General features: G+C 36.5%; 1 protein-coding gene across 1 annotated transcript in view; it reads right to left on the bottom strand.

The window, feature by feature from the left end:
- Positions 1-16,091: 16,091 nt before the first annotated feature.
- col4a1 (collagen, type IV, alpha 1) overlaps positions 16,092-20,443 on the bottom strand; it is an 84,858-nt gene continuing 80,506 nt past the window's right edge. Inside the window, exons 51-52 of the mRNA XM_048193117.1 lie at positions 18,616-18,788; positions 16,092-17,326 (exon numbers count right to left, since the gene is read on the bottom strand). Coding sequence (XP_048049074.1) covers positions 17,245-17,326; positions 18,616-18,788 — 255 coding nt within the window. The 3' untranslated portion in view covers positions 16,092-17,244. The remainder of the gene's footprint in view (positions 17,327-18,615; positions 18,789-20,443) is intronic.

The raw sequence follows: 20,443 nt of genomic DNA, 5'->3' as shown, positions 1-20,443 counted from the left end.
AGAGGGACCATATGTACTCTGAGCAGAGTTGATTTAACTCTGGGGATTTTACTGTGTTGGAAGAAACCATTCTAACCAAAAATCACTCGTAGTTTGAGATATTGCACAAACTATTTACCAGAGACCACTATTTAGTAACTTTGGGTACTGGTGTAGTGGGGTCGCCAAAAGTTTGCTTAAACGATTAGTTCACCCAAAAAATTAAAATTATCCCATAATTTACTCACCCTCAAGCCATCTTAGGAGTGTATGACTATCTTCTTTCAGTCAAACACAATCGGAATTATATTAAAAAATATTCTGTCTCTTGCAAGCTTTATAATGGGAGTGAATAGTAACCAATTTTTTGATACCCAAAAAAGCACATCCGTCCATCATAAAAGTAATCCATATGACACCAGGGGTCAATAAAGCCCTTCAGAAGCGAAGCTATGTGTTTTTTTAAAGAAAAATAACCATATTTATAACTTTATAAACTAGAATCACTGGCTTCCATACACGAGACGATTCCAGCGGAAGAGTGAACTTTGACCTGACATGTTGACGAACATGGAAGCGCAGAGGATAGAGCACAACAAAACACCGGTCATGAATTAGAAGTCTGAAACGAGAATTTTTAAAGAGAAATTTGAGTTTGAGTTTTTAAAAAGAAGCTTGAGTTTGTTGCCTAGCCCTATATGTTTGAACTGCGAGAGATGTCTACTCTCACCTAAGCTTACGCTACTCCTACATCCTATCATAAGCCAGAACTCGACTCTCTCGTGAATGCGCTGACGAACGTTACCGGAAAGTTATGGATTTTTTCTTACAAAAACACTTTATTAACACCCTGGAGCTGTGTGGATTACTTTTATGATGGATGGATGGAAGTGCTTTTTTGGGCTTCAGAATCTCAGGGTTTATTCACACCTGTCTTGTTTGGTTCGACTGAATCGAACTCAAGTTCGTATCCCCCTTGGTGCAGATCTTTTGGGCAGGTGTGAATACAGCAATCGCACTCGGGTCCGGAACAAACAACCATACCGAGACCCAGCTGAAGAGGTGGTCTCGGTCTGGTTCCAAACAAACTCTGGTACAGTTGAATTTCTGTCCAATGAATGGATGACCTTAGCACACGTGTGGTTTTGTTTACAATTTTTGGTTCACTTGCAAAAAGGGCAGTGTGAAAGCAAACCACACCAAAAAAAAAATTAAAAAATCAACATTGTATTTGGTCCGGACCAAAGCAAACTAGTGGACTTTCCAGGTGTGAATACACCCTCAGGTACTATTCACTACCATTATAAAGCTTGGAAGAGCCAGAATATTTGTTTAATATAACTATGATTGTGTTTGACTGAAAGAAGAAAGTCATATAGGATGTCTTGAGGGTGAGTAAATTACGGGATAATTTTAATTTTGGGGTGAACTAACCCTTTATCTAGCTAAACCAGAAGGGATACCTATAGGCGAGCTCTGCTTCAACAGTTACATTTAACTCGTGAACAGAGAAGCACCAAACCAGCATGGGCATTAAAGCTGGTCTGTTCAGCAGGGTTAGTCAACATTTAAGTTATGAAGCTTGAAGCTTTGCAAAGCAGTGGAATTAAGCCATGTTTGACTTGAGGATTGCAGTGACTTTTAACAACAATATCCTGTCTGTCCTCTGGTTGTGTGCACCACTTTTTCCAGAAGAGTTGTTGAGTGTTGATGGAGGAATGAGCGGGATACAGTACCATATTGAAAAGACCTGCTAAAGCTCCAAAAGTTTTTGAAAGAAGTCTCTTATGCTCAACAAGACTGTATTTATTTGATTAAAAAAAAAAAAAAAAAGTACATTAAAAACAGTAATATTGTAAAATAGTATTACCATTTGAAATAACTGTTTTCTATTTTAATATATTTTAAAATGTAATTTATTGATGGCAAAGCTGAATTGTCAGCATCATTATTCCAGTCTTCAGTGTCACATGATCCTTCAGAATTCATTTTGATATGCCAATTTGCAGTTCAATAAACATTTCTTATTATTATCAATATTTTTGTGGAAACTGTTATACTATTTTCAGGACTCAAGTTCAAATATATTATATTACTATTATAACTATTTACTATCACTTTTGATCAATTTAATGCATTCTTACTCAAAAGCTTTCAAAAAGAATTCTTTCTGATTCAAAACTTAAATGTGTATATATGTATATATTACTCTTTGTTCACTCACCATTGACAGGCATTATTTTCTTTTTCTTTTTTTTTCTTTTTTTGTCTGTGGATAGAAAGATACTGTATGAAATCACTGTTCTGACCAAAAAAAAAAATAAATGAATATATTCTTCAAAATTACAACATACATATATATATAAAAAAAAAATAATACATGTGACAACTAGCCCCAATGAAAATGTTGAAGCATGGATCTACAAGACCCCCGTGCATAAATCTTTAACCAACTTGGTCAACCAGCAAAAAAAATATCAGAAAACCATGCTGGTCAGCCAGCTTCCCCTGCCCACCACTTTCCTGGTCCACCAGCTAGACCAGCACCAATCTAGCTTTAACCAGCATAAACCAGCCTTCTGGTCTTTTCAGCACATGTGCTTGGGGGAAGGTTTCTGTTTGGGTTTTGCCAACAGCAGAGTTATTTGGCAGATTGAGAGCTGTTTGGCACATGCACATAGCTATGGGAGCAATCTTCCAGTCCTGGAACGGCTCGCTCACGCCGTGCTCAAATACCTTGCCTGAACCTGGTAGTACTCTAATATGAGACAGAGAGAGCTTCCAGCGATTCTCTATTTCTGTGACTTGTGTACCAGAAGGGTTCAAGTCAATAACAATAAGTTGGAGTGCAAAAGAAAAAAAGAAAAGCACTCGAGTATTCAGTTGTTTTGAAAAGAGTGTTTCATAGAATTAACAAACGGGAAGCTGTGGCGAAGAAGACTTCATAGATGTTTTATTGGCAGTGCTACACCTGATTAATAATTCAATACAACCAACTTACCCAGTCATTCCACATTTCACATATGCAGCTATAGAATCGCTACATGTCAACAATGAACCAGATGCTGTGCGACACCAATGTCTGAGCGCTAAATGAAAGGCAGCCTTTAAAACGATTTACAGACCTATTCCACACACTAGCCACAGAGCGCCACGGCTATAAAATGAGAGCATGCTGTAGTGTTATGAGAGCAGGTTGATAGAAAACTACCGTGACACTTTCATGTGCACAACAGTGTGAATGTCCTGCAGGATTTTGCTTTACAAATTCAGTGCACATACACATGAACATATTGTATCTGGCCGTATAACTGTGATTTGTAGTTGTGGCTAGTACACGCTAGGGGCCATGTGGTCAGAGGGTTACAGAAGGACACGATCAGTCAGTAAAAAGTGACCTTGTGTCCACCTGCCCCTAGTAACAGAGCTTAAATTAGTAGAGTCATGCATATATATAATTTATTATTATTATTTTTATTTTAAATGAGGAGGCAAAGTTTTTATATACCAAAAAAAATAAATAATAATAATTAAAAATCAAATGTAAATTTATTTCTGTTATTCTTAATTTTCCTGGTTAAATAAACATTACATAAAAAAGAGAGACCAAACACAATTGCATTTTGTATTTTTTGCAATAACTATGTAATTTTCTATTTATTAAATCCAAGTATAAATTTCTTCAAGTTAGTGTTTTTACGAATTTTTAAATTTATTCCAAAATAAAAAGTAACAATTATTCCAAAAGGCAGTAATAATTTAAACAATATATAATTATTTGTGAACTAATGTACAGCTTTTCTTTTTAATAGTCATTCATCAAGCTAGTACACACTGGTCACAAAAAGACACGAAGATGTACATTTAATTTCCCCAAGCTGATTGCCCACTAAAAACCCCTGGAATCATCATGTTTTCAGGCCATTTCAAGTTTGATTTTGACATTACATAAAGCGGTGAAATGGCTGAGTTGTTTACTTACTTTTTAATTAGTCGTCATTCAGGCCGATGAGAACGCGTATGAAAACAAAAGGCAGGATTTATCGCGTGAACCAATTATAACCGAACACAATCAAAGTGCGATGGAGGCATTGCCATCTCTCACGTGACTTTCCCCCATTCTTAATTACCCTCGACTAAACCTATCAAATGAATTAGGCTGTCTGCTTTAACGCAATAGGGACAGAGGAGGCAAGCCTCCCACTGTAACTTCTCCTGCAAGTGTCACTGTTGGACACTGTTACTTTATAAAAATGAGTGACTTTTACACTTTTTAATGTCACATTTTGTGATATTTGCATTGTCTATTTTTTTTGTAATATCAATTAATTTTCTCATTTAGTTTTTTTGAGGAGGCGCTGCCTCCCTTGCCTCCTCAGGGAAAAAAAAAAAAAAAAAAAAAAAAAAAATATATATATATATATATATATATATATATATATATATATATATATATATAAAGTGGGTACGGAAAGTATTCCGACCCCTTAAATTTTTCACTCTTTGTTATATTGCAGCCATTTGCTAAAATCATTTAAGTTCATTTTTTTCCTCATTAATGTACACACGGCACCCCACATTGACAGAAAAACACAGAATTGTTGACATTTTTGCAGATTTATTAAAAAGAAAAACTGAAATATCACATGGTCCTAAGTATTCAGACCCTTTGCTCAGTATTTAGTAGAAGCACCTTTTTGATCTAATACAGCCATGAGTCTTTTTGGGAAAGATGCAACAAGTTTTTCACATCTGGATTTGGGGATCCTCTGCCATTCCACCTTGCAGATCCTCTCCAGTTCTGTCAGGTTGGATGGTAAACCTTGGTGGACAGCCATTTTTAGGTCTCTCCAGAGATGCTCAATTGGGTTTAAGTCAGGGCTCTGGCTGGGCTATTCAAGAACAGTCACGGAGTGTTTGTGAAGCCACTCCTTTGTTATTTTAGCTGTGTGCTTAGGGTCATTGTCTTGTTGGAAGGTAAACCTTCAGCCCAGTCTGAGGTCCTGAGCACTCTGGAGAAGGTTTTCGTCCAGGATATCCCTGTACTTGGCCGCATTCATCTTTCCCTCAATTGCAACCAGTCGTCCGGTCCCTGCAGTTGAAAAACACCCCCACAGCATGATGCTGCCACCACCATGCTTCACTGTTGGGACTGTATTGGACAGGTGATGAGCAGTGCCTGGTTTTCTCCACACATACCGCTTAGAATTAAGGCCAAAAAGTTCTATCTTGGTCTCATCAGACCAGAGAATCTTATTTCTCACCATCTTGGCAAACTCCATGCGGGTTTTCATGTGTCTTGCACTGAGGAGAGGCTTCCGTCGGGCCACTCTTCCATAAAGCCCCGACTGGTGGAGGGCTGCAGTGATGGTTGACTTTCTTCAACTTTCTCCCATCTCCTGACTGCATCTCTGGAGCTCAGCCACAGTGATCTTTGGGTTCTTCTTTACCTCTCTCACCAAGGCTCTTCTCCCCAGATAGCTCAGTTTGGCTGGATGGCCAGCTCTAGGAAGGGTTCTGGTCATCCCAAACATCTTCCATTTAAGGATTATGGAGGCCACTGTGCTCTTGGGAACCTTAAGTGCAGCAGAATTTTTTTTGTAACCTTGGCCAGATCTGTGCCTTGCCACAATCTGTCTCTGAGCTCTTCAGGCAGTTCCTTTGACCTCATGATTCTCATTTGCTCTGACATGCACTGTGAGCTGTAAGGTCTTCTATAGACAGGTGTGTGGTTTTCCTAATCAAGTCCAATCAGTATAATCAAACACAGCTGGACTCAAATGAAGGTGTAGAACCATCTCAAGGATGATCAGAAGAAATGGACAGCACCTGAGTTAAATATATGAGTGTCACAGCAAAGGGTCTGAATACTTAGGACCATGTGATATTTCAGTTTTTCTTTTTTAATAAATCTGCAAAAATGTCAACAATGCTGTGTTTTTCTGTCAATATGGGGTGCTGTGTGTACATTAATGAGGAAAAAAATGAACTTAAACGATTTTAGCAAATGGCTGCAATATAACAAAGAGTGAAAAATTTAAGGGGGTCTGAATACTTTCCGTACCCACTGTATATATATATATATATATATATATATATATATATATATATATATATATATATATATATATATATATATATATATATATATATATATATATATATATGTCACATAGGAAGTCTAGAGACAAAATAAACAGAGTTTCAAAGTTACTTGAAGAAGCACAATTTAAAGGACACATTTGCACATTTGCCAACAACTGTTACAATGTTGTTATTATATGTAAATGAACAATGTATACTTTTTCTCCAAGTTACTTGCACCCACATCTACCCATTTTTTTGTCAGCAAAAGTCTGCCAGATGATGCAAAATTATGCGTTTTGCGTCATCCGGCAGACTTTTATCCACCAGACTTTTGGCAGCTTCAGTGCTTTCGTGAAAACTACAGATTGAACTTCCTAGTCTACTGCATAGTCAAGTCAAGTCACCTTTATTTATGTAGTGCATTATACAATACAGATTGTTTCATTGTGATAAACAGGAAAATAATAATTCAATGATGCAAACAGAACTCAAATCTGCCGTAAAACATGCAGCTCTAAAAAGACATAGTAAACAGTCATTATTCAGCGGAAATCAGTTCAGTGTTGATTCATTTCAGGTTCAGTAACTGTGTAAAGTACATCAATTATGAAATGAGTTTAATTCAGCTATAAAGCAGCTCAGCAGAAAACAGTGATGTCATCATCCAGCTAAGTTGAGTTCTCATCCAATAGTGTCGGTGCAATCAAATCAGTAATATTGCTGAATATAAGCTTGGACAGCCAAGTTTTATTAAAAGCTTATCTTGCCAGCATTGAATTACCCCTTTAAGTATATGCACATATTTTATATAAGTAAGGATCATTCACTATCCAGTTCCAAACCATGTATTGTCTGCAGTTCCTAATAAAATTATCTGCAAACCAAAGCCTATTTTTACTTGCATTTGCCTGCCAAGTGCTAGTTTTGGACACTATCTGGACCTTTTCACCCAAATTACACAACTTAGATACTTCCATACTTAGATACTTAAATAATTCCATTACAGCTGTAAGACAAGTACAGTATAAAGACAGCAGTGTTAAAAAATCAAGTTTGCAATTTTGACACGCCTACCACCATCAAACATAATGGTAAAAATAATGACTGTATTCAAACAGGTCTACTGATCACTCCCTTGTCTTCAATTGACCCTACGCAAATACCCACCCACCTTAGTTACTGTTGCTTCGTCCAACAAGCCATGGCACTCTCATGCCACACTTCATGTTCTCCCACAGTGAAAAAATACATTTTAGAGAGGACACTGATAATGAGGACACTGACAACGCTTAGCTTTACAAACGCTTTCAAAGTCTTTCAGACAATAAATACCGTTTTGTACCTCTTTAATTTGATCATCTCTTTCTAGTTTTTGCGCTAAATAAACATGAATGAACATCAGAAGGTGTGTTGTTTCAACCGCGGAAAGACGCCAATACACCATTTTTCATATTCAAGTCTACCGTTAATCTACTAAACCTGTCTGGTTTGTTTGTCACCCAAAATGGTGGATTCGGTGTTATGATTGGTTAGATCACCTGTCAATCAAACTCCTGGCGAAGGGTGAATTGGTCGGGCAAACAAATAGCTCTGCCCCAAACTCACATTATAGAGTGCAACAGAGCCTGCCCACTTTTCCTCGTCATTATTTTTTCCATAGGGATTTTAAAGTCTTCATTATGAGTTATAAGCCATGAACCAAACCAATTAGCAATGAGGTGAATCATAAGTAACTAAAAATCTGACAAAAAAGCAAAAGTACAAAATTGTAGTGAGGTAAAGATCTACAATGCCATGAAGCATTGGATAAACATAAAACAATTAATTTAAATATGTTTATTATGTATACGGTAACAATACATTTTACATTTATTGCAAAATAGGCATGTATATAAACATTTTAGTAGTTTGAGAGCATCATTTGCAGCTCCTCCTGGGAGTGGGTAGTTCTTTTGCTAAAGTTTGCTTGTTTGCTGGTGGAAATTTATTTGCAGAACCATGGGTAATGTAGTTTTTCACCTAGAATTCTGGTGTTGAACACGATTATTTAAAAAATAAGTTGAAATAATGTGGGCTGATAACTTCAACAACAGCATACATACTGTACCATCAATTAACAACCTTGTAGTAGGTCTGTCGTTAACGGTTTATAAGTTATCATTAAAAATCAATTCCCCTATTGAGAAAATAAACAGCATATTTACACCCAGAACTTGACTGTTACATTCTGTTGGTTGATAGAGTTTTGAATGTGCCACAGACACACAAAGGGAATCAAACTACAAATGGTTTACTGATATTTTGGCATAGTAAGCCAGGAAAGGAGCTCAATATTTGAACACAGAATAATCTACAACAATTTATCCTGGCAAAAAACACACATTATGAGAATGTGAATGTCTAAAATCAACTGATGGCATGGAAAAACAATAGTAAAAATCAGATCATATCCATTTTACATATAAATTGTTTTGAGCTGATGTATGTTTCTGCATGCCCACAGCAGTCACAGGTGAACTCAGGTGATACAGCAGTGGGAATTGGCAGTGCCAGCATGCCTCGAGCTACACTAGACCAAAACTCACCCCAGTCTTCCCTCATGACTCACGACTCCATGGGCACAGGGCAGTAGAAACATCTCTTTGTTTGGAAGAATTGAATAACCTTAGGAAAAAAGGAAAAGAGTGTGGAGTGTTGAGACATGCCCTTTGTGTGCTCTTGGCAAAAGATAAGCAGGGTGAGGAGGAGGAGGAGGAACATGCTGCGAATCCATAGCATGAGCATTTAAGGCAAAGAACCATCGTATCAGATAGACCTGTTTTAACACAAGGCTACAGAAATGTACAAAGCTTATCAAACGCTCAGCAGTGCTAACAGAACAAGCCTTAGACAAGGTTAGGATATGATTTATTCACAGCATGCAATAATATGAACAGAACTGTGCAAGTGCAAAACAGATAATTTTATAGTCACTACAACAAAGAGACAAGTTGTAGCATTACAGTATGGGATTTGTGCACAACACATTTCTACATTGTACATAAGAAACATTAACAATGACCGCAAGGGTATTTCATTTAACTTGCACAGTTAACTTCTAAACAATGAATATGTTTATGTAATATTTTAATGGGATAGTTGAAAAAAAATCATGTCATTTCAAAAATGCATGGATTTCTTGCTTCTGTGGAACACAAAAGAAGATATTTTTTGAGGGAAAAAAATGTACAATCAACATTCAAATATCTTATTTTGTGTTCCACAGAATTAAAAAAAAAAAAGTAAGGAAATGTTCCTTTTTTGGAGTAAATTATCCCTTAAAGAAGGTATTTATAAAGGTACTTGGACTTACAGACTTTCAGAAACATCTTACAAAGGCCACAAATTGGCTTTAATAAGAGAACTTCAGCTTGAAGGGAATTTATCCATTGCTGACAATTACTTGTACTAGAGGTTTATACTACTGTTTTCTCTCAAAGAGCAAATATCTTAAAGGGATATTACTAAAGATGAAGTATCATTTGGGATAGGACCCAATAAAAATGGGCCGCATCCGAAATCGCATACTTCCATACTATATAGTAGGCGAAAAACAGTATGTGACAAAATATGTCTGAATTCACATTACTCATGAAAGAGTAGCCAAAAAGTTCCTGGATGACTTCGAGATTCTGAAGTGTGACACTTTACTATCCCATGAGGCCATGGGAGATGATTTGTGAATGGCAGTCGTTGGTCACATGATCATGACAACATGGCAAATGTAGTACATCTGGATTACATTCATACTACACACATTCATACTATATAGAGGTCGCAAAGTAATTACTTATTCAGAATAATTACCTACTCAAGAGAGTATGTGATTTCAGATGCAGCCATGTTGTATTTGAAATATTTTGTTTCAAGAAAGAAAAAGAAGAAAACAGACAGAATATTTCTCAATAAATGGCACATTTCTCATGTCAAGTATGTCATAAAAAAATGGAATATTTTCCATCATTAAAAGTTGTGATTTGAATATTTTGTCCAATTTAGTAAGAATGTTTCCCAAAATGAGCTTGAACTGAACATTTACCAATGCTTCCACATACCAGTGTGACCATATTCATTCAGCTGATTGGCTAATCACAGAAATATTTGTTCTGTGCTTTGTCTTTCTCTCTCTCTCCCTCTCATGCTCTCTAATAAGGTTATGAAACCATTTTTTGGTTATAAATATATTTGCCTGCTGTGTACAGTTTCCTGAATCATGTGTGTCTGTTTGTCCCCATTTCTAGAGGTGACAGCTCAAACCCCTCACCTCAATTTACTGCCATCCTCTTCTGCAGCATGTTCTCTTTGACCGACAGAGTTTCACAACACTTCTCAGCTGCTTCTCTCACCCCATAAACACCCACACTCAAATAACTGTATGCTCAATGTCACCCTGAGGGATAGGAACTTAAACATATAGACAAAATAAGACAGGCACATAATGTTTATTACTTGAACAAAGCTGATAACACACACACACACATACACACAAACACCCTGAAACTCTTCTAACTAGCTTACTTTGCTCAGGGTCAAAGGTCACCCATTTATACATGTCATTTTAACAGCAGCCCATGACTGAATGGGGTAAAAGGCTATGTTTGTCCGACTGGCAAACAGAGGGAGAGAAAGAGAATGAGATTCCTATAAAAACAGAGAGATGAAAGAGAAAGGTTATCTCTTCTTGCACTCATTGATCTATGTACGTGGCCCAGAGCCTAGGCGCTCCCACACACCACTTCACACACATCAGAGTATGCTGATAACCCAGAAAAAGCCTAAAACCTGCTCACAGAAGTACAGATTTGCTTTTAAAAAGTAGCACACTTCAGTCCTGTCCTCCGATTCATCCTGACCAGTGGGAGGGTTTTTAATGGGACTTATAATGCCCCTTTTACGAGATGTAATATAAGTCTCTGGTGTCCCCAGAATGTGTCTGTGAAGTTTCAGCTCAAAATACCCCACTATAGCTTGTCAAATTTGCCCCTATTTGGGTGTGAGCAAAAACAGGCTGTTTTTGTGTGTGTCCCTTTAAATGCAAATGAGCTGCTGCTCCCGGCCCACTTTCTAGAAGAGGGCGGAGCTTTAACAGCTCGCGCTTCGGTTGCTCAACAACAACAACAATGCTGGAGAATCTCATGCAGCCAAAATGAAGATTGTCAGTAACGGTGTTCAGCCTTAAATTGTTCAAACCGGAGTCAGAAACTGATGGAGAGACTCAGGAAGAAGTTACAACTTTTAGAATGCAACTGGACGTTTCTGAATGGTAAGTGGATAAATTTATGTAGTTGCTATGGAGTTGATTCAACTCAACAACTAGCATGTGCCGTCATGTTAATCTTTTGTGTAAATCCAGCGTTGAATTGACCCATGTTTGTGAAGCAATCTGGCGTAAAATGACTTTATGGCAACAACACTCTACTACAACAACTCTTCCTCTTCTCTAAAGCAGCCCAACATGGCCTCACCCCCTTTGTTGTGTGTTCTCCGGGGTTTATGTAAATTTTAGGGTTAGTGATGTCACTAACCCGGGAAGAAACTCATTGTAGTCCCTACCAGCCGTTTGTTTTAGTCCTTAAACATAATTTTTTTAAAAAGAAAATATCTCCCTTTGCTTTGAACTTTAAATGTCGTAACTTTGCAGATGTTGTTTATGCTCAAACAGCAACAACACACACTAACTACAGTTAAAAAAAACTGAAATCATAATCAACAACCCCTTTAAAGTCTGAGACAGCTAATCAGTCAATAATTATGAGCGTGCATGTTTGAAGGCCAGTCGGACCTTAGATATTATCTTTAAACATTTCTAGGAAGGCTAATAAGGAAAACTTTGAAAAAAAAAAAAGACCTTTTGTGAAAGTGTCAGACTGGTTGTCTTTGTTCTTTTGCATGAAAAGTTACTTGCTTCAGCAGAATTAAGGAAGGGCGTTCATGAAAATGTAAAGTTGGCATCATAGTATGTTGTCAAATAATGTGGAAAATATTCTTGGAAATCCAGATGCAGTCACACACTTACTGAGTCTCGGATACAGGGTGAAACATATACTGTATGAAGGATACATGTGTGAAACGTTTGTTTTGTGACTTTTATCAATGAAAATTGTGTAATTGAGGTAAATCAAAACTCCCAAACTGGTTCTAACCTTTATCGGACATCGTCATTTATAAATGACATGAAGAAAATTGCATTTCAAATACAATAATAATGTTCAACCCAAATATATATAAATATAAATATATATCATTGTACATCTAAATGTTTTCTAAAGTTTTGGTCATTTTTAAAGCATATTTTGTAAAAACAATAACTCAAAGGCCAAAAAAATCTGTGCGTTATGCATAAATGACAAAAGCCTTTTAGGGGCTAGATATTTTGAGTAGCTGCACTGCGTTGTTCAGGTCTGGCAGACAGTATAATAGCATTTTGCCTGTGTTTAGGTTGATTTTAGAAGGTTTTATAGATGACAGAGAGGAAAAGCTACATCTTTTCCATAAAGTATTGATGATAATGATGGCAGTGCATCAGAAAATAAGGTCATAGTAAGAAAGGAAGAAGTTGAAGATCAAGGAGGATAGAAGCAGTGAGGGTAATGACCGCTATGAAGAACATAAGTCATAGATTGTTGTGGATTTTGGTACATTATCGTATGCCAGTTTGGAAAATGTGGTCCGGACCATACTACAACCAGAGGTCAGGAAAGATGCCACTGTCTATTGGCCTCAACACTGAAAGCAGTAATGCACCAAAACTGATGACAAAACAGGTCAAAATCGAATTATCGACAATTGACGATGTTTTTAACGCATTTTGAAACAAAGTCATGGTTTCACTACTTTGTGAATTTGAGTCAAGTTTTTGACATTTTTACATGAGTTCCAAATGAAATATAGTAGCACAAGATGAAATTGAATGTTAATAAAGCTTTTTGTTTGTTTGTTTTTGAAACACTAAGACCATTTTACTACTTTTCAGATTGTGAAAATGGATTTGAATGTGTGTGAATATTCAGACAATTTGCCAAAAATAATTAACCCTAATAGGACAAAGTCAGTTATGAATGACAGCACCCTAAAAAATGGGTCAAAGGTCAGATGAAGAAAACTAATTTTGGAAAATGATTTTAGTCTTAAATATATGTAAAATATGTAGTAATTTATTTTTTATAGCTGTGATTTTATAATTAGTCCCAGAGGGCTAAATGAATTTGGAAGTTGTAAAGCAATGTAAATATTATGAAAGGTAATCTGAAAAAAAAAAAAAAAACTTTATAGCCTTGTTTTGTAATATGATATGTACTTGACAGGAATGAGCTGTAGTAAGGGCTACCACTTTGTAAAAACTGTGTACTTAGAGCGCCCTCTCCAGGCCAATATACGGAAGGTCAAGTATGAATATTAAGTTTGTCATTTTGCCGGTTTTTACATTAGTCATTTACAAAAGAACAATGCTGTGTGATAAAAAAAAATGCAATATTTGATCTATAAGTCTGAAAAGTAATTTTTTTGTATTAGTATAGAAATTGTCATAATATCCAAAGCATTTAATATCTTATGTACACAGTTTGTGAAAAGTATGTGAACCACTTGCAGATTCTGTGAAAATGTGAATAATTTTAACAAAATAAGAGAAATCATACAAAATGCATGTTATTTTTGTTTAGTACTGTCATGAGTAAGATATTTTACATACAGTGTTTACATATAGTCCACAAGACTATAAAAAATATTTAAATGACCCCATTCAAAAGTATGTGAACCATTGTTTCTTCATACTGTGTGTGGATACCTGATGATCCACGACTGTTTTTTTTTTGTTTTTTGATGGTTGTTCATGAGTCTCTTGTTTGTCCTGAGCAGTTAAAATTAGCTCTGTTCTTCAGAAAAATCCTCCAGGTCCTGCAGATTCTTCAGTTTTCAAGTATTTTTTGCATGTTTGAACCCTTTCCAGCAGTGACTGTATGATTTTGAGATCCGTCTTTTCACACTGAGGACAACTGAGGGATTATATACATAATTATTGGAGCAATAACAATATTATGCTTGGATCAACTAAAAGGGGTAGTATACATCCATACATCCAAAAATGAAAATTCTGTTTCTGGGTGAACTAGAATTTTGGCAGCATTTTGTTGGAAAAAAAAAAAAAAAAAAAAAAAAAAAAATATATATATATATATATATATATATATATATATATATATATTTTTTTTTTTTATCATATTTTTTATATATATATAACCCTCTTTTTTGGTATAAAAAAAGACAAATGCATTACACATTTATACAAACAATTTATTGAATAACACAGTATAGAATGGGGGCATCACTGAAATCATTTGACACTGAAAAAAATATATATTTTCATAAATTTCAATCAACCTCTGTATTAATCAACATATTCCAAAGCAAGAGCCGTTAATACTTCATGGACACGTCAATGCACAGAGCAACAGCGGGTGTGTGCAAGATCAGTGACATTGTGTGGGCTCACATCCGTGACTCTTCACATCTCGATTCATGTAAGGCACTTTCAAATTTAAACACAACTAGCTATTTACTTAGTGGAAGAATTTGATAAATTCTACACAAAAAGGTCAACTGTGGGGAAAGTTTCGTAAAAGCAAGTACTGCAGAGAGTCAAGTATTATCAGTGTAAAAAGATAAAAAAAAAAACAAATCATGAGCAACAAATCCACTGTGTAAGGGGGACATGTGCAGGTTCTTTGGTCTGGTATCTGAGGCATTAAGACAAAAGAAACTCAATACATATAACGGAATCTATAGGCAATAAGATTCTATTCAAATTAAAGAGGGAACATGCTTACTTCAGACCCCAAATTCAGGATGAGTCTGTCACAGATGTGGTAGGAATCAAGTCAGGTGAGTTTGCCGATACGTTCAAGTCAACAGAGTGATAAATGGAGTCAACAAACAAGATGTGATGAGCTTGAATTCCTGACAGAATATATATTTTAAAAGGCAACAGAGGTGACTACAGTGCACTTGGACATACTGTATATTCAACATCTGATTATTTTGGTTAGACCTGCAAAGAGATCGACAATACACTCTTAAAATACCAATGGTTCCAAAAGGACATTTTCACAGCGATTCCATAGAAGAACCATTTAAGTTGCTCTTTTGGTGAAAAGTTCATAAAAGAACCATGTTTTTCTTAGTGTAAAGAACATTTCAATAATCTAAAGAACCTTTTTTCACTATAAAGAAACTTTTGTGCAATGGAAAGGTCTCATGGATCTTTTTATGCCAATAAGGAGCCTTTATTTTTAAGAGTGTAGTGTCTTTTCATAGGAAGTCAAATGGCATAATGGGAAAACTGAGGCTGTGTCTGGAACTGCCCCCTATACCCTACATAAGGTACTATTTGAGTGGACAACCATTTGTAGTGGTGTCCGAAACCATGGTGGACCTTATCGAGTGCACTCATTCAATACCATGATGCACCACAATATTGAGTGTAGAACTAATGTATACTCAATGGCTAGAGAATACCCATAATGCACTGTGAGGGTTGTGCCGAATAAATTCCTATAGTTGCGTCCCAAATGACGCACAATACACTATGCACTTATACACTATGTACTTGTGCACTATGCACTCATCCATGTAGTGCGTGAATTGTATAAGGTTATTTTGTCATTTAACAACGGAGTCCGATCCTCCCTTCCCCTCCGCTACGTAATTAAAGCTGCGACAGTTGAGTGCACGAAGTGTCCAACATTCCACACTTCGTTTTTTCCGTTAATTTAGTGCATCATCCGGGTATATGTACTTTTTCTTTTTGGAACTTTCAGTGTGAACGCACTACTCGCACTATTTATACTTAAAAACGTCATAGAATAGTGCATAAGTACGCGAATTGGGACGCACCTTATGTCTCACCAGAACATGGCACCCGCAGCTGAATCATCCGTTCATCCTTTTTCCAAACCGCTGGTCCAATATGGGTACAGCGTAATATCATACATGTGTAAATTCCTTTTTATTTGATTATTCATTTGTTTGTACATGCTAGCTTCCATGAGAGAGTTCAAAATAAATCTTTTCATCTTACTACTGGAGCTGACGGATTCAAATGATTATTAAACATCAAGCACAAACTATGCAAAAGCGGCAGCCCTTCCGGCTCACTCATTGTCCGAATTCTCTCACTCATTTTCATTCACTCCATCAAAAGTAATTAATGTAGGGTATTGTGAATGAGGGTATAAGAGGCGATTTCTAACACAGCTTGAGACTGAAACTGTGCCATTACATAAGAGTAATGACAACCTTTCTGCACCAAAAGGAAAGTGGACCAGGCCCAGCCGCAAGCACACATTAACAAAAATACACATCAAAATGCGGATTCAAACATGGCAGGTTTCAGTCGAAAGACCACATGCTGAAAAAAAAAAAACAGTGCAGAATATTACAGTTTATGTGCCATGAAGGTCTTTTGCAGTGGTTAACAAAGAAATCAATGTAGAAAGGAAAGGCCCCTTGGTGCTTAAACTCTCGTCTTATAAGTTTTCATAAATAATTAAGTATAACAAAATCAATGGCATTTACCTGAAGAGATTATGGTGACAGAGTGTTAAGTTACTAAATAGAGCACTATATTTACAACAAAGCTGGATCTTTCCTACATCATACAAAGAGGGTGCTGACAAACTTACTGACAGTGAAGTAAGAAAAAATAACTATCCAAATCTATAATGTTAGTGTTGCTTGATTATATGTTTTAGAGAGAAATAAACAAGATATCTGCATCTGATATTGTTGAGTGTCATGATAAATAAAGTTGAAAAATGTAAGAAGGCTTGTACGGAATTGCATCCGATCCATATATGGACTCTTGTTGAAGAAGGTTACCTGCTTACTAATACATATACTCAGTGCAAGTGTAAACAGGTGTCATTCATTAGACACAATGGAACAATGTTAGTTAAGCGCTCGGTATGAAGCAAATGTGCCAGTAGATCTTGAGGTTCCATTGCTATAAACGTTGAGACAGGTATTTTTCTATATGTGTTCTTGAAGTTTTTTTTCTATGGCTTTTCATAGAAGTAGCACCGTACATTTGTCGTTCGTTCGTAAAACTGGAACATAAAGAGAAGATGCAATGCTGAGGCTTCTCTATACCCTCTTCATGCACACTTGACACCTGCTGATGTGAGTTCGTAGATTCCCAGCTTTTAGTGTTGTTGGGACAGGTTTCCTGGAACCACAATAAAAACAGACATTTAACAGGAGAACAGGAAAATACGTATTTTATTATTATTTTATGTAATGGTAAGAATCTAAAGTAAAAAAAGTAGCTGACCAATTGAATGTAAATGTGAAAGAAAGAAAGAAAGAAAGAAAGAAAGAAAGAAAGAAAGAAAGAAAGAAAGAAAGAAAGAAAGAAAGAAAGAAAGATCTCTAATTTCATGGACAAAAGGATCAGTCTGTATCCCAAAATTGATACTTCGTTCAAGAAATGTTTTGGTACAATTCATTTCTTATTCATTTTAATGCACAAAATCACATTTTACATTCACAAAATTAACATTTGCTTCACAAAATGCATTTTATGATCCAGGCAGACCCTTTTGTCAATTAAATTAGGCAGGTCAATAGACCCCAATTGCTCATTTTCATTAATTTATTCACTTATTTATTATTAACTTTATATTATTGCCTGTCTGATGCATCTATATGATTTTGGCATTCAATATTAAACTGATACTAAATCCGGAATTTTGATATAAAAAATTGCTGAAACCAAGGAAATTGTTTAGATTCTGGTCAATTTTCAATTTTGATTATAGTAATATTCCAAAACTGCATACATAATGATTAATTAATTAATTAAATTATCTAATTATGAAACTAATTATAAAAACATGAAATTAGATAAATGTTTAATTTAGTGATATGCTACATTTCATCTTTGTACTATTAGTCCTAAGTAATACTTATTAACATGATATATGTAATATATAAGTAATTATTTACAATGTTTTAACTGCATATTGTTATTATTGTTGTTATTGTAATTAATTAAAGTACCATGAAACATAATGTAATGTGTAAAGTGGACACTGTAATGCAATGTTGATGGAAAATCAAATTCTATTAGTTGTCTCCTAGTTGAATGCAAGAATAAAGAAAAATTAATTTGTACTTCTAATTGTTGTAAGTTAACCTGGTTATTGGTTATTAGGTGTGGTAACTTAATAATGATTCACACAATAGTGAGACATAAATACAGTACAAATGCTTCTAATCACGAAGAAGGTATTGTGCCCTCTTGTGGTTACAGAGAGGTTTTACTGTAGCTTTGAAATGCATCAAGGGTGTGGCATATACAGTATAAACATTTCAAATAATAATACAAATACAGCTTTAATATGTGATATTTTCTGTGTGAAGTGAAAGAAAAAAAAAAATGGTGCATCCATTAAAAGGGTGGGAAACTACATGAGAGTTCAGCCAGTTGCTCAAGAATATAAAGTGTGTACTTACGTAAACATATCACTGTCCTCTATGGTGGCTAACCAGAAGCTGTAGGAATTAGCATAGTAGTTGCAGGTGCCACGACCATGACACTCGATGAAGGGAGCCGAGCGGAATTCTTCCAGACAAGAGCCAGGAGAGGCCAGAGCCTGACCGGAGCCCTCAGCACCAGCACTGGTGTGCTATGACACAGACAGACAGTGTGAGACCTTAACTGACCATTCACAAGTACACATTCTCATTGAATCCTGCTTGGGAATTATGAATGTAAACAGATTTAGCTTCATGTCAGTTCTTAACCAGGTTACTTAAATAGCTATGTTTGGAAAAATGACTTTTTACTCTGAAGACATTTGAGGGCAAACCATCCTTTTAGGGTTGAAACATTTGGGGAAAAACTTGGTGTTCACACTTGGACATATTCTTTGCCAGAAACAACTTATATCTCAGTAACCATAAAGTGAACAGAATGTTAAAAAATCTATTTCCATTTGAGTTTTCATGGGCCACATTCAATATGACTATACAGTGGGTACGGAAAGTATTCAGACCCCCTTAAATTTTTCAGTCTTTGTTATATTGCAGCCATTTGCTAAAATCATTTAAGTTCATTATTTTTCCTCATTAATGTACACACAGCACCCCATATTGACAGAAAAACACAGCATTGTTGACATTTTTGCAGATTTATTAAAAAAGAAAAACTGAAATATCACATGGTCCTAAGTATTCAGACCCTTTGCTGTGACACTCATATATTTAACTCAGGTGCTGTCCATTTCTTCTGATCATCCTTGAGATGGTTCTACACCTTCATTTGAGTCCAGCTGTGTTTGATTACACTGATTCGGACTTGATTAGGAAAGCCGCACACCTGTCTATATAAGACCTTACAGCTCACAGTGCATGTCAGAGCAAATGAGAATCATGAGGTCAAAAGGAACTGCCTGAAGAGCTCAGAGACAGAATTGTGGCAAGGCACAGATCTGGCCAAGGTTACAAAAAAAATTCTGCTGCACTTAAGGTTCCTAAGAGCACAGTGGCCTCCATAATCCTTAAATGGAAGATGTTTGGGATGACCAGAACCCTTCCTAGAGCCGGCCGTCCGGCCAAACTGAGCTATCGGGGGAGAAGAGCCTTGGTGAGAGAGGTAAAGAAGAACCCAAAGATCACTGTGGCTGAGCTCCAGAGATGCAGTCGGGAGATGGGAGAAAGTTGTAGAAAGTCAACCATCACTGCAGCCCTCCACCAGTTGGGGCTTTATGGCAGAGTGGCCCGACAGAAGCCTCTCCTCAGTGCAAGACACATGAAAGCCTGCATGGAGTTTGCTAAAAAACACCTGAAGGACTCCAAGATGGTGAGAAATAAGACTCTCTGGTCTGATGAGACCAAGATAGAACTTTTTGGCCTTAATTCTAATTGGTATGTGTGGAGAAAACCAGGCACTGCTCATCACCTGTCCAATACAGTCCCAACAGTGAAGCATGGTGGTGGCAGCATCATGCTGTGGGGGTGTTTTTCAGCTGCAGGGACCGGACGACTGGTTGCAATCGAGGGAAAGATGAATGCGGGCAAGTACAGGGATATCCTGGATGAAAACCTTCTCCAGACTGTGCCGAAGGTTTACCTTCCAACAAGACAATGACCCTAAGCACACAGCTAAAATAACGAAGGAGTGGCTTCACAACAACTCCGTGACTGTTCTTGAATGGCCCAGCCAGAGCCCTGACTTAAACCCAATTGAGCATCTCTGGAGAGACCTAAAAATGGCTGTCCACCAACGTTTGACATCCAACATGACAGAACTGGAGAGGATCTGCAAGGAGGAATGGCAGAG

The sequence above is a fragment of the Megalobrama amblycephala genome, linkage group LG6, assembly GCF_018812025.1.
Source record: "Megalobrama amblycephala isolate DHTTF-2021 linkage group LG6, ASM1881202v1, whole genome shotgun sequence".
Taxonomy (NCBI): Eukaryota; Metazoa; Chordata; class Actinopteri; order Cypriniformes; family Xenocyprididae; genus Megalobrama; species Megalobrama amblycephala.
The sequence above is the reverse complement of the archived record's forward strand: the minus strand, read 5'-3'. Positions and strand labels throughout refer to the sequence as shown.